This window comes from Alligator mississippiensis, chromosome 4 (genome assembly GCF_030867095.1).
Source record: "Alligator mississippiensis isolate rAllMis1 chromosome 4, rAllMis1, whole genome shotgun sequence".
In the NCBI taxonomy this organism is placed as follows: Eukaryota; Metazoa; Chordata; order Crocodylia; family Alligatoridae; genus Alligator; species Alligator mississippiensis.
The window spans coordinates 108,742,894-108,755,848 of record NC_081827.1 but is presented as its reverse complement, the minus strand read 5'-3'; the positions used below and the strand labels follow the sequence as shown (position 1 = coordinate 108,755,848).

The following is a 12,955-nucleotide window of genomic DNA, read 5'->3' as shown; positions in this document are numbered from 1 at the left end:
AAACTGCAGGTTATTTGAAATCTAAGAATAGCAGGATTTTTTCTCCCTTTGAAATATGTACATCTCTCAGTAAAAATAACCAAAAAACATTTTTTCTGCTTTATTTTTAAAAAGAGAGGGAAAGAGAGAGAGAGAGAGAGAGATTTGAGCACTTATGCAATTAAGTCAAGCTGAACCCTGGTCCTCCTTAGTAAACACTGCAACATGAAGCATATGGGAAATGGGCAATACACATATACACAAACACACAGTCTGTCTTTGGGTACAGCAAGTTATTGCATAAGCCTATAGAGTCAGGAAATACTGGGGAAGTTAAAGGCTGTTATCTGTGGCTATGAACAGATGTCATCCTTGGAATGGAATCAGCTGTGCCAGGATGTGTCCCCTCACAGCTGATCCACTTCACTGGGTGACAGATGTCACTTGTTGTCCTGAGTCAGGGTACTAGGAGATTCCCAAGGGGCACCTCTACAAGCTGGGAAACTCAGAGGCATCCCTAGGGCTTCATGGGCCTGATTCTGCAGAGAAATTCCTGGGGCGCACAGAATTGGGACCCTGAAGTCCCAGGACCACCTGCCTAGGGGCTAAAGAGTGTGCATACTCCAGGCTGCCTGTGCTCTCCCCACCATAAAGCAAACAAACATCCACTGCAAAAAAGAAAAAAAAAAGTGGCACAATTTCTTTCCACCTATTGTCATGGTTACAAATGTAGACATTTGTGGTGCGACAAGAAGCATGGATATCTGTTTGCTTTTTATGGCATCACAAAGGCAACATCCATTTCCAGCCTCTGTCCTTAAGTGAACCACCATTCTGGCCCACCAAACAGATTCTCGGGCTGGAAAATACTGGTATTGCTAGCCTGCCAGTTAAGGCAGCCACTGGAGGAGTGAAAATTAGCCACCAGGCTCCAACAAAAAAAAAGACTGGACAGCAAAATTCTTAAAGGGTCCATTTTAAAAACCTCAAAATCCTAAGAAAACTTCATCTTTGACAGCACATAATCTGCAAGTAATTTGGGACACAATCTGTTTATACAAAATAAAGAAAATGAACCTGTGCTTTAAATTAAAAAAATGAACTCAACAGTGATAAAGTGTTATCATGCCTTTGTAAATATTATTTCCTCAAATAATGTTTGGATAATTAAATATTAACAGTCCAATGTCATTTAATTTCTATAGTTTTCCAATCCTTTTGCCACTTTGTGCCAGCTGCCATTCTTTATGCCACTTTATCCCAACTGCTACTTGTTAATAGGATTCAGTCTCCTTTCTCCCAGGTTTCAAAAGATCAGATTTGAAATAAACTTGAAAGGTGCCATTTGAAAGCAATATAAATTAAGCATCTTAACATAAGCTTCTGGTAGATTTTTTTTTTTAACAGTGTATGTGAACTGATGTGACAGACTATTCATAAAACATGTCTCATGGCACTGCCATAAGTCTGCATGATATAACATAACCTACATCATGCCTGTGGGCCTGTATTTGAATGAAGCAGTCATAATATGTGAAATGCTTTGTGAAACATTTGTATGAACACTGCACAAAAACAGAGAGAATTGATCTTTGTATAATAACCAGCTGGAAGGCTTTAGACACTGTGCATATCTGATGACTTTAAGGGCCTCTTAACAAAGACTGCTACCCTGAACAAGGCAGATGAAGTCCCTTTAGCCTTCTTTACTATGATCGCACAAAGTTTGTTGGAAATACATGAATATAAAAATGCACAGCATTGCCATGAAGCAGTTCTGACTGGTATGTAAACAACATACCTGTCACTAGCTTGCAAGAGCAAAGAAATGAGAAGTTAAGCCACAGATAGACCCTCTTCTTCACTCACAGGCGCACACCTTACCACATCACGGTTACCATATACCCCAAGCCACGTGCCAAAATATGGAATCTTCTTCCTTCCACTTTCGCATATCCTTTCATCAATTACTGTAATAATATCTGTATTACTGCTGTGCAGCGTTGGCATACATAACTGAAGGGAGTGATGGAGTGCTTAAGAGGCAGAGCTTATGTTGTGGAGTGTGGAGGAGGCTGTACTAGTTGTACTGTACAGTTGCCCAGTTATGGAAACTTTATAGCCCCTTTGCAAAAGCGGAGCGATACAAAAAGATGGTTCGGGGAGCGGTTATTAGGGTTAGGCGGGCAAGGCCTGGCCCACAGAATGTATCACACATAGCAAGTGTAAAACCATCTCCATGAGCCAAGCATTGCATTGTCACCCAGTGAAATGCTTTCTCTAAACTAGAAAAGGATTTCTCGAACACCGGTGCATGCAAACAATACACAACAACTGGTGCTCTATTGCCTAAAGCAGAGGTGCTCAATCTCCAGCCTGCAAGCCAAATGCAGCTCATGGAGCCATAGGAATCCATCTTGTGGAGATCCTCACGGACTGGGAAATTTAGCAGCAGGGGAGCAGTGGCAATAAATACAGCCACCCTCCCGCACTGACAAATTTCCAAACCCCAAGCCCTGTGCAGCAGGTTGAGGCCAGGTTATGCACCCTCCTCCCACCCCTACAGCTGTATAAGCCTTGAGTTACACCCTTTCCCACCCTGGGCTGGATGAGGTTGGCCCTTCCTCTCCCCCAGTGGGTCTAGGTTGGGGCCCAGCCATGTCCCCTTTCCTCCATGAGGCCAGGTCAAGCCCTCTTCCCCTCCATCCTGCAGGGTCAAGGCCCCTGCCAGGATGCCCCCTGCCACCCTCGGCCCCACCATGGCCAGGATGGGGCCCTGCCATGACCGCCACATGCCGGATCAGGACTGCCATCTGGATCCAGCCCACAGATGGAATGAGCACTGCCCATCTGGCCTGCTAGGCAAAAAGGTTGAACACCACTGACTTAATAAAACAGTAACTTCTTATATGCAGCCTATGTATTTTACATATGGTACCATCTTTTGTGAGCAACACAAGGCTTATTTTATTTATATTCAGAGGAAGAATTGGGGAATAAAATATAACACACACATAAGAGTACGTTGGGAATGAAAAATCCAAAACAAACACTGTATTCACACTAAATTACATCTGTGCAAAAGGAAAAACAACAGCAAAAAAACCCTCACATTAAAACAGATGGGGGGGGGAGAGAAGGAGAAGGGGGAAAAAGGTTGAACATATGGAGATTAAAGCGGGAGGGAAAACTGTAGGGTTACACTGAATGAAGGTGATGACTGAACTGCCGATGATAACTGTGAAGTCAGCTGATGATGGATTAGCTAAAAAAGTCTTTTTAAACAGTTTCCACATTAAACAAGGTAGATTGAATTTCAGTGTGTTGATCTGAGTGATAAAGAAACATATAGGAGAGCTTGGAGCTTACAACAAGGTAAATTTTCAAATTTTTGCAGTTAAGAACTTGGTTTCCAGCCCCTGACCCTCCCTTTCTCCCACAAGTAGAAACCACTGTTTATGATGAAACTATAAAACAGAACCAGAGTATGACAGAAGGTGGCTTGTGTACAAAGTTTGGCACAATTAATACTATGTCTTTCACTGCAACTCTTATGACCTGGAGTACAGGGCCAAACAGGCAGTGAAAGGGTGGAGTATGTTCTTTTGTTTAACAAGGTACCTTAATTGCATGACAATTGTGCCACCCAGAGTTCAAGCACATTATCCTATTTCATAGTTATGCACTACAAAATACTACCGAGTATCTAGAAGTATTGAGAGAGCTGCATAACAGCTGCTCTAACAAGACAGCCTTTGATTCAAAGGGGCATTATCATCCTTTGCAGGGCATCTCAGTCAAATTACAAACATGCTCAGTTTTCAGATTAGGTTGAATTTTATTAAGCATTTTTAAAAACAATCCTCAAGAAATCATGTGATTTACTTTATAACTACTTAAAGCTTCCAACGGTTCCAATTGCCATTACCACTTACAGTTAGTAAGGAGAACAGAATGGCTAGATGACCTGTAGAGAGAGGTAGTTTAGCAATATTAGCCAAGTCAGGTAGGAGGCAGGGTAAATTTGCACCTTTATAGACTAGCTGAATCAGAGATGTATAGTATAAACATTCATAAGCAGAGGGCTTACTTCACTAGATGTTGTGAAGGGACTGCAGAAAGCAGAGCTGCTAAAGAGAAAGCAGCAATTCCATCGCTCAGAGTGGCTGTTCTTAGACAACACCACTTTTAAAATGAACTTCAATAGGATATTACAGAACAAGAAATCATCCACAGACTGGATTGTGTTAATTATGGTTTAACCCGAGACTACAGATTCTTATCCCTGGACTAGCTTTTGTAAACCCTATATCCCTCAATAGGGTAACTGCTTTGCTATTCCTCTTTACTTCCTATCCACCTTGCCTCTCTCAGCAGAGCCCTCTTCTTTTTGCTCCCCGCTTCCTTCACCTTTGCATTCTAATCACTGCTTTCTATTTAGCAATTCTTTTTACTGCAGTCCCTTCACATGATCTAATGAAGTAAACCCACTGCTTACAAAAGCTTATACTATACACCGCTGATTTAGTTAGGTGTAAACCTACCTGGCTTTCCAGATACCTTGCAACACCTTATGTGAATACTAGTTACAAAGCAACTGTATTGTGCATTTATTTTGCATCTCAGCTCTGCTCAGATGCTAGGTATTATTTACTGTTTCAGTTGTTTATTCCCATCATTTTCTCATCCTTGGCTCCAGGTCCAGACATTCAGTACCTGCACAATATTGCTCCCTACAAAACTGGCCCGCCTCCATATTCGCCCCCTGGTCAAAGCTTCATTCAGCAGCTGAGCCAGTTTCCGCTCCATCTCAGCCTGAAACACATCCTCCTGAATTCGCTGGTCGATGACACCCAGGAGAACTACATTTGGAAGAAAGCAATCCCAGAATAAGCAAATCAGTAAAACGAGTTCTCCGTGTCTTCTGTTCAATGGTCAAATGCAAGTCTTGAATCATTCTCTACTGACCTCTGCTGGACTATTTAAGAGAAGCATTGAAATGCTGATGTGGGAATTCCTCACCCAACCCAGCTAGATGTTGCATATTGCAATTCTGGTCTTTGGTAGAAGGATTGATTAATTAATTAATTTAATTAATTTCGTAGATGAATTAATATAAAAACAAACAAAAACACTGGGGATATTTCTGGATCAGAGCTGTCCTAGCAATCATTGAGCAATCTTGCCTCCAAGACAACTGTGTATGTTGAAAAGAAATTCAGGGATGTAATCACTTCTAACACTTCTTCTTTCAATCATAATTTTATTTTGATTCAAAAGTCATGGAGTCAGGAGTGGGCAAGGATAAGAGAAAGAAAAAATGAGATTGAAAGAGAAAACAGAAAGATGATAGTGTATTTTAAAAGTATAAGTCTATCTGGCCTGTGACAGGTCTGTTTGTAAGCTTGGTTGAGCAGCAGTGCAAAAAAAAAAAAAAAATTGTTAGCATTAGTAGCTGTGACAACCACACCATCACCCTGAAGGCTCTCCAAGTCACTGGAGCATCCAACACTCAGTGGATTCATCCAGGAATGACACATGGGAACATAAAATAAATGAAGGCCTTTACTAAGTGTGGCAAAGGTAGGGTAAGGCATGGGTTAGAATGAATGCAGAGAAGTTCAACTAAAGGATACTAAACAACATTAAAAAAACAGCAAACAAAATTTGCTCTCCCTGGTTTGAAGTATCTGCAGGAAAATAAGTTCAACTGCATTCTTTAGAATTCTCCACTAAAGAGCTGAAAAGCACCAGTAACTTTTTCTTTTTAATTTGATTTGTAAAAATATTTTGGTTTTGTTTTAGACTTTTACAACCAATAATATTCTTCAAATAATCAAGCTTTCAATTTTTGGTTTCTGATTTTCGCTAAAAAGAAAATGAACAAAAAAATTAACTGGGCATTTCACAAAAATATGAAACACTATCAAAACTGCCTCTCTCCCCCAAAATTGGCGTCTTTTTACCAATTCTACACACAAACCTAGTGTGCCAGAATTAGATGGCAATATAAATAGTCTATGATCAAAAGCAATTAAATGCATCAAATAAACAAAAGAATTGCTTTGCTTTCTTTTTAATGTGGCTAGATCAAATTATGAATAATAGCAGGAATTTTAGTCTGCAATTGAGAATCACAGTTCTAGAAATGACGCTCTCCTATTTTATGAAAAATGGGATGGTTTGGGGAATCTATGTACAGCTTACGAATTCTGATTGATTTTTATGAACCTTAACCCTTGGCATACATTAAATCAATCATTTGCAGACAAGGACCATGCCATCTATCACAATCCCTTTCTGGAAACAGCTGTAGAACAATCAAAGGAGTCATTAATATGGAATGACTTTACCCTTCCAATACAATGTACATATTAAAAAGACTGGCTAAGCAGAAGGAAACTGGCTCTTCTCCCCAGATTATTTGCAGGGTTGGAGAAGCAGAAATTCCTCAGCAGCCAAAAAATAAGATGTTATAACTGGCTTCAAAAAAAGTCAAATTCAAGGAAGTTCAGGAAACACAATGGAACGTGATTTCTGAGCTGGAGGCAACCATTTGATTGCTGAACCTGAGGAAGCTAAGGACTTGCTGCATGGATGGACAGAAGAAATCTAAAGGTCAAGCAGGAGAGGAAAAGGACTTGGGGGTTCTGAAAGGATGGAGAACAAAAATCCAGACCCACACAGTAGTTAGGATTCTCCAAGTAGAGTTTTTGTATGAATCTATAAATCTTTGTGCTTCTTTTATGAAGAAGGGGGGAGTGGGCTGTGGGGAGTGAGAATGCTCACATATGTATGTGCATATGTACACTGAAGAAGTTTCTGGGGACATGGTGACAGAGTGAATGTGGTAGTTTGCTATGGACTCAGGGACATGAATTTAAACCCCACTTCAGACTTGTGGCAAAGGCTGCTCCCAGCTGACCCAGTGGCAAATGGGTAAGTGATTATTCAGGCTATGCTATCTATGTCATTTCTTTGTGTGTCCCCGAGTATGGAAACTGGCATGCCTTGACATTTTAGCCCACTATGTTGTTAGGCTTGGGCAAACTCTGATTTTGATTTGTGACTAAAAGGTTACTCTGCAAAACCTCTGGGTCTCTTCCTACAATTGCTAAACACCTCAAAGGGCTTAAACAGCTAACTGGAATATCTACAAGTGCAGATCTGAGAAAGAGTAGGCTGGAGCAACTGGTGAAGGACATCTGGATAGAAAGGATCCACCTCTGAGAAGGGGCATCCAGAGGGGAGTGCACACCCCAAGAATGAGCTTGGAGGGCTAGAGGCAGTAACTGAACTCTCCTCAAACAGAATCAGATTATGAAGCAGACAGGCTCCAAAGCTTAGATCCAAACACAGCAGCCTGATTTCTGACCAGTTGGGAGAATTCAACCAGCTCTGATAATTACATTCAGGGCAAATTAAATGGCCAGCTGACTTGGATCAGAGGTGATTCAGAAGAAATGAGTTGTAGGAATAAATCAATGAAACGTGATGCAGCTGCTTCAATTAATGCTCGTAAAAAAAAAATTTTACACATATGGTATCTAGTCTCATTCTGTGGTATAGCCTTGTATAATTTGGTACAGGATGCCTTTTAAAATGAAAGTTGTTATTAAAGGTAAAAATGATTCTAAAAATTGATGTGCAACTTATAAAGCATCTAGGGTATATAATGCCCTCTCTATACCTGGATGCACATGTTTCTGCATTTTAGACATGCATTGCTATTTTGAACCAATAAAACAAGGAATTTCTGGAGTTTGTTCTGGACAAGTCAAGTGCATTTTTCACAGAAATTCCATCTCATTATGCTTTTGGTTTTGGAGTACATTCAGTCCTAAACAGAAAACACCCTCAAATATTATGCATGTGCTAGCTAACAAAAGTAACCACACAGCTATCTACCCGTATGGACCATACATACCTGTTCTCACCCACGAAGATTTCATCAACTGAGACACGTTAAGTTTAGGGTAATGAAAGGCTGAAAAAAAAATGGGAGAGAAAACATTTGCAAAAGCTGTATATTCAACAGCACAAAAATAAAAGAGAAGCTGTTTCATAATTGTCACTGAAAATGTACTTCTTTGTTATACAGCATAATCCTTGGTCTTCTCCATAAGCAACAGAAAGACACTGCTGTTGATACATATTCTCCAACTGACATCTGAAAAAATAAAGGAGCTATCTAAAGTGGTCAGGATTAATAATGCAAAATATTTCAAACTTGTCACCCTGAGGTCTTTGCTCCTAGAAGTGTAAAGTAAAGCCCATTATACTAATTCTTCTCGCTCAGCTAAACGTAAAGTGAGATTTTTGCACTGGTAGGAACAGGCTCTGCTACGGAGGATTCCAGGTGATTTATTCATGACTGGTTGAGGAAGAGAATACAGATCTTTGTGGCCAAAACCAAGTAGAAATATTAACAATCAGTTACAGTTAAACATGCCAGGAAAAGAATAGACATCTGCCCTCTAACCATGGGCAGCAGGAGATGGTCCCTCAGTGCCACTTAAGTGGTTTCAGTTTCCTGTTCCAGCTTACATCCAAACTGTGCCACATCTAGAACATTAGTTTTAACCTGTTAAAACTGCATGGTGTTTGGAGAAAAGAAGCCTTTCACTTGACTGAATTTATTTTTAAACAGAATCTATAGAGCTGTCAGTTTTTTCCAACATTCATGAGTTTATGACAAATCTCATATTTGGTATGGTGCCTAAAGTCCCAGATACTGAAATCAGGTGAATAAGAGAATTTCTCTCAAATATTTCTAGTCTTCTCAATTATGAAGAAAACTCTGCGACCACAGGAGTAACATAAAAAGGAGAGAAGTTATTATTAAAATATTTTAAGGCAACCTTGTGATTTTGCAGGCATGACTCATGTGATTTGGATGCTAAGGGCTGGAAAGAGTGCAACAGATTTCTCCGTAGCAGTTAACTGTATGAAATACAAAACTTATTTTTATTTACTAGTTGTATTGCAACAGCACCTGAAAACCCTAACTAAATGGGAATCTGCTCAGATGCTGTGCCAAGATGTAGCTAATTGACAATATCTGATTTTAAAAGATACGTAACATGGACAGAAAGGATGAAATAGAACACTATTATAGGCAAGCTATTAAAATGATTTTGGGCTCTTTGAAAATATGTAAAAGAAAAATGCTGGCAGTTCCCATACGTGGCCACTCCCATTGCCAATATTCTTGCACAATGCAGTACACTACGCATAAGGTAGCTATTCAAAATAAGAATAGCACTGGCCAAACATCCTTAAGTGCCTAACAATGCCTGAGGCCTATCCAACAAGATATAGCCTAAAGAACATGCATATTGGACTATAGATAACAGACCCAATATAAGGTTTATAAGCAGAAGGTGATGCGAAATGAACAAAAGGAGAGAGACAACTTGCTTCTTTCAAACAGGACTCAGAATCAGACTCCAAAGGATGTGTTTAAAAAGGCCCAGGATTTTCAGTGATATTGTAGTACTGGCTACATTTGAGTTTGAAACAGCTTGTCTTTGTTTGCAGCTCACCTAGCACTTATAAATCAGTCCTTGTATGCAAGATATTTTAAAACATTATACAGAGACATGTACACAGCCAATTTTAAAAAAATGAAATCCTCAACCAACCAGTCGGAGCATAACAGTGCAAGCAACTAAGCAGCAAAAGGAGCAGAAGAGGATGCTAGGGAGTATAAAAAAAATGGATGTAAAGGCACATTCCAGCATTCATGAGGAGTAAATATCCAATTACTTGCCACCAGAAAGGGGAAGGACTGCATGCAATTTCCAGAATGGATAATCAGCTTTTTGACCAGCTAATTATCTTGCAAGTAGATGTTAGCCTTTTAAGAACAAATTTCTTGCAATTATTTGACTGCTCTCCAGATCAAATGAAATGGACAAAAGCAAACAAGATAGGGCCCCATTCCTCAAAGCTGAAACCAAAAGAAATTAGGCGCCTATCAGTAGGTATCTTTGTTGGTCGGGGCCTTAGTACACATTATAAAAAAAAACAAACCATTCTGTAAAATGAAGCAAGGGGAAATTTGTCGTCTTTGTTTAATAAGTCATTTGATTCCAGTTCTTGAAATCCTGACATTGTCCCTAAATTCCAGTCCCAAAATGGACTAAGCCTTAGATAAAACAATATTAATACCCACAGTACAGTAGGGAAAACTTTATAGGAAGCAGATACAAAGACACCTAGCAAAGTGCCTCCACAACTTGAAAGCTGTTGATGATCCCATGGCTAGATGCAAAGCTTAGAAATGATCACTTGGGCATCAGATTTGTGCTGCATGAGAAACCTCACTCTTTGCTGACGCAGCAGATGTGGGAGGTGGGACAACTGATACTATCACCCAGGGAATAAAAACAGCTTTTGTTGCTATGGACATCAAAGCAGAAAAGCACAAATCAAAACTGGTTGTTTTATGTTTGGATAGAGCTGCAGTGAATAACTTGTTCAAACGATGTACAAGCCAAGTTTAGATGAGATGTCCCCTTTGCTTTGGGCAATGCCTCCCATACCTTTGATTTCATTATATTCAGGACTCAAACTCCTCAATGTCTAAAAAGTCTGAACTTATTTGAAAGATGTTTTCAAATTGTCTCAAAGTCCCCAAAATCACAGACAATCTACAAGAACTTAGTGAGGGCTTTGAGGCATACAGTATGGTACTCCAGCTGTATCTGCTAAATACACTGGATTGGCAATGAATGTAGATTATTTATTTTAAAAAAAATATAAAAATATAATCTGGCCCTCCCCCATTCAAAACAGGCGTAAAAACCTAAAACAGGGATTGATGTGGCCCAAGTGGTATTCTTGAAGAGTTCAAGATAGGTAAATTTGTGGGCACTTTGTAATTCAGGACAAAATGATGAAATCCATCGTGTATAATGGAGCCTCTTTTCCTGTTGTAATTGAGGTTTGCACAACCTAGACAGCCCCAGGCTGGTAGAAATAGTAATGAAAGATAATCCTGACTCCATGTTAAAGGCACTTTGGAGTAGCAAATTTTAGGTGTGAACAATCCTCAGTCTTTTAAGATACCGCTACAGAAAAATCTGATCCATATGTTTGACTATGCCATTGGAAACCTGCATTCACCAGGACACAGAAGCCATCATACACATCTCCACCGCTCCAACTCCAGGCAGTGGCATGGTAAAAGAATAAAACAATCCACTGGACCACTTCACAGATGCAGTAAGCAAGGAGGAAGCCTAGAAAGCCTTGCATCATTCTTTTCATTATTTATTTTTTAATTATGCCGATTTTTTCCTACTGTGCTAGGCACTTGCACATAGAGACACAGTCTCTGCTCTAAGAGAGCTGCCTTTAAAATTACACTTAAACACACTAAAACCCCAAATGCAGGACAGGACACATGTATGTTGAATAAGGTTTTTAAGCATAGGGCAGCTTGACTTTCAAGATATACTGGTCTTAGAAGAAATTCTGTTCTCATTTTATTGCCCAGTCCCACTGCAGTGGCAGAATATGGGATTTCAAATAAGGAATTTAATCAAAATAACACCCCCCCCCCATAAATATACAGCAAATCACATTCTAGGACACAAGGATAAAGCTAGACCAAACGAGTGTCAAATGTAAGAAAAAAAACATTTTTAAACTAAGAACAGTAAAACGGTACAGGAGTCCAAACTAGAACATGCAGAATGAAGAGAAACACCTTTGGACAGTAAAAGCAAGCAACAACACTTCATTTTAGTTTCTTGATTGAGAGAACAGTGCCCAGTATCTGAGTACTGTCTTTTAAGGTCTCACAAACTAATTTAAAATTATTAGCTGCTTGTGGACAAGTTTTCTGTTTTTGTCCTCCCAGGCTGCTGCAAAATCTACTCTGTCCCTGGACAAGAGTCACAGGCATAATTAAATCCAATTACTGTTGCATGCAGGTGGTTCATATCAGACCAAATTACAGCCGAATTTCTGCAGGGAAACAGTGAGAGCACAAAAACCTTATCATACCTCATCGCTTTGGTAGCGGAAAAGAAATATGTACCAGAAGAACAGAAAAGGGGGACCAGGAGTTTCCTCAAAAAAGAGATTTGAATGATCATAATAAATGGCACAAGCTTCAACTGCTTTCGGTCCCAAGGAAATTCTTCTGTGGAATTATCTTAAATACATTTAGTGATGCCATGAAGAATGGAACTGGAGAACAACAAGCAGGCTTTTACTTGATCTGATCTTGGGTAGACCAGAGCTTCACTTTGTATATCATGCAGAAATTAATGAATGGCAGACCCATTATAGAGATTTGTATGGGAAAGAACAAGCAGGAAGCTAAAAACATTAAGCTTCGTAACCAGTTATATCCACAGTGACTACAAAACTATGGAGGCAAAATACCTAAAACCTTAGTGTCATGAGGTACTCACGTTCAGCTATTTGTTGCACAGGAAAGCCCAAGTAGAAACTGAACTCTACCACAGATAGATTCCTCAGCAGCTCACTGATTTCAGACCCATTTAAGAAACTCTGATCATCTCGAATAGCAAAGACAATGTTCACAGGGCCCTGCCGAAAGGCCATCTGAGGCCTGTTCAGAGTTATATTCAATACCTGAAAAGACAAAATTAGAGCAGATCAGGGAAAAGCCTGACCTTAACACTTTTGCTCCCTCCCTACCCAACCTTTTTTCAAATATGAAATGAGACGTTTTATATTTGACCCAGGCAACATCAGTTTCAGACAGATTCTGTTGCACAAAGCCTCAGCAGCAAAGTGTCTCACATACACTATTTCCCTTCTAATATTCATCCTTTAAGCACATTTACAATCCAACTTGATATGAAGGGTGCCACGCAGGAAGTGACCAAAGAAGGAAGGTAGAGAAATACCGAACAGAGACAGCAAAGTAATCCACCAACAAATAACTCTACCTGCACGAACCAGAACAGGTGAAAATAGTCTCTCAGTTTGCAGT

General features: G+C 39.8%; 1 protein-coding gene across 5 annotated transcripts in view; it reads right to left on the bottom strand.

Annotated features, from left to right (window-relative positions):
* Positions 1-12,955, bottom strand: part of KIAA1549 (KIAA1549 ortholog) — a 233,159-nt gene that overhangs the window by 86,461 nt on the left and 133,743 nt on the right. For all 5 annotated transcript variants that reach the window (XM_059726456.1, XM_059726454.1, XM_059726455.1 and 2 more), the window contains exons 6-8: positions 12,408-12,591; positions 7,907-7,966; positions 4,696-4,841 (exon numbers count right to left, since the gene is read on the bottom strand). In XM_059726456.1, the coding sequence (XP_059582439.1) occupies positions 4,696-4,841; positions 7,907-7,966; positions 12,408-12,591 (390 nt within the window). The remainder of the gene's footprint in view (positions 1-4,695; positions 4,842-7,906; positions 7,967-12,407; positions 12,592-12,955) is intronic.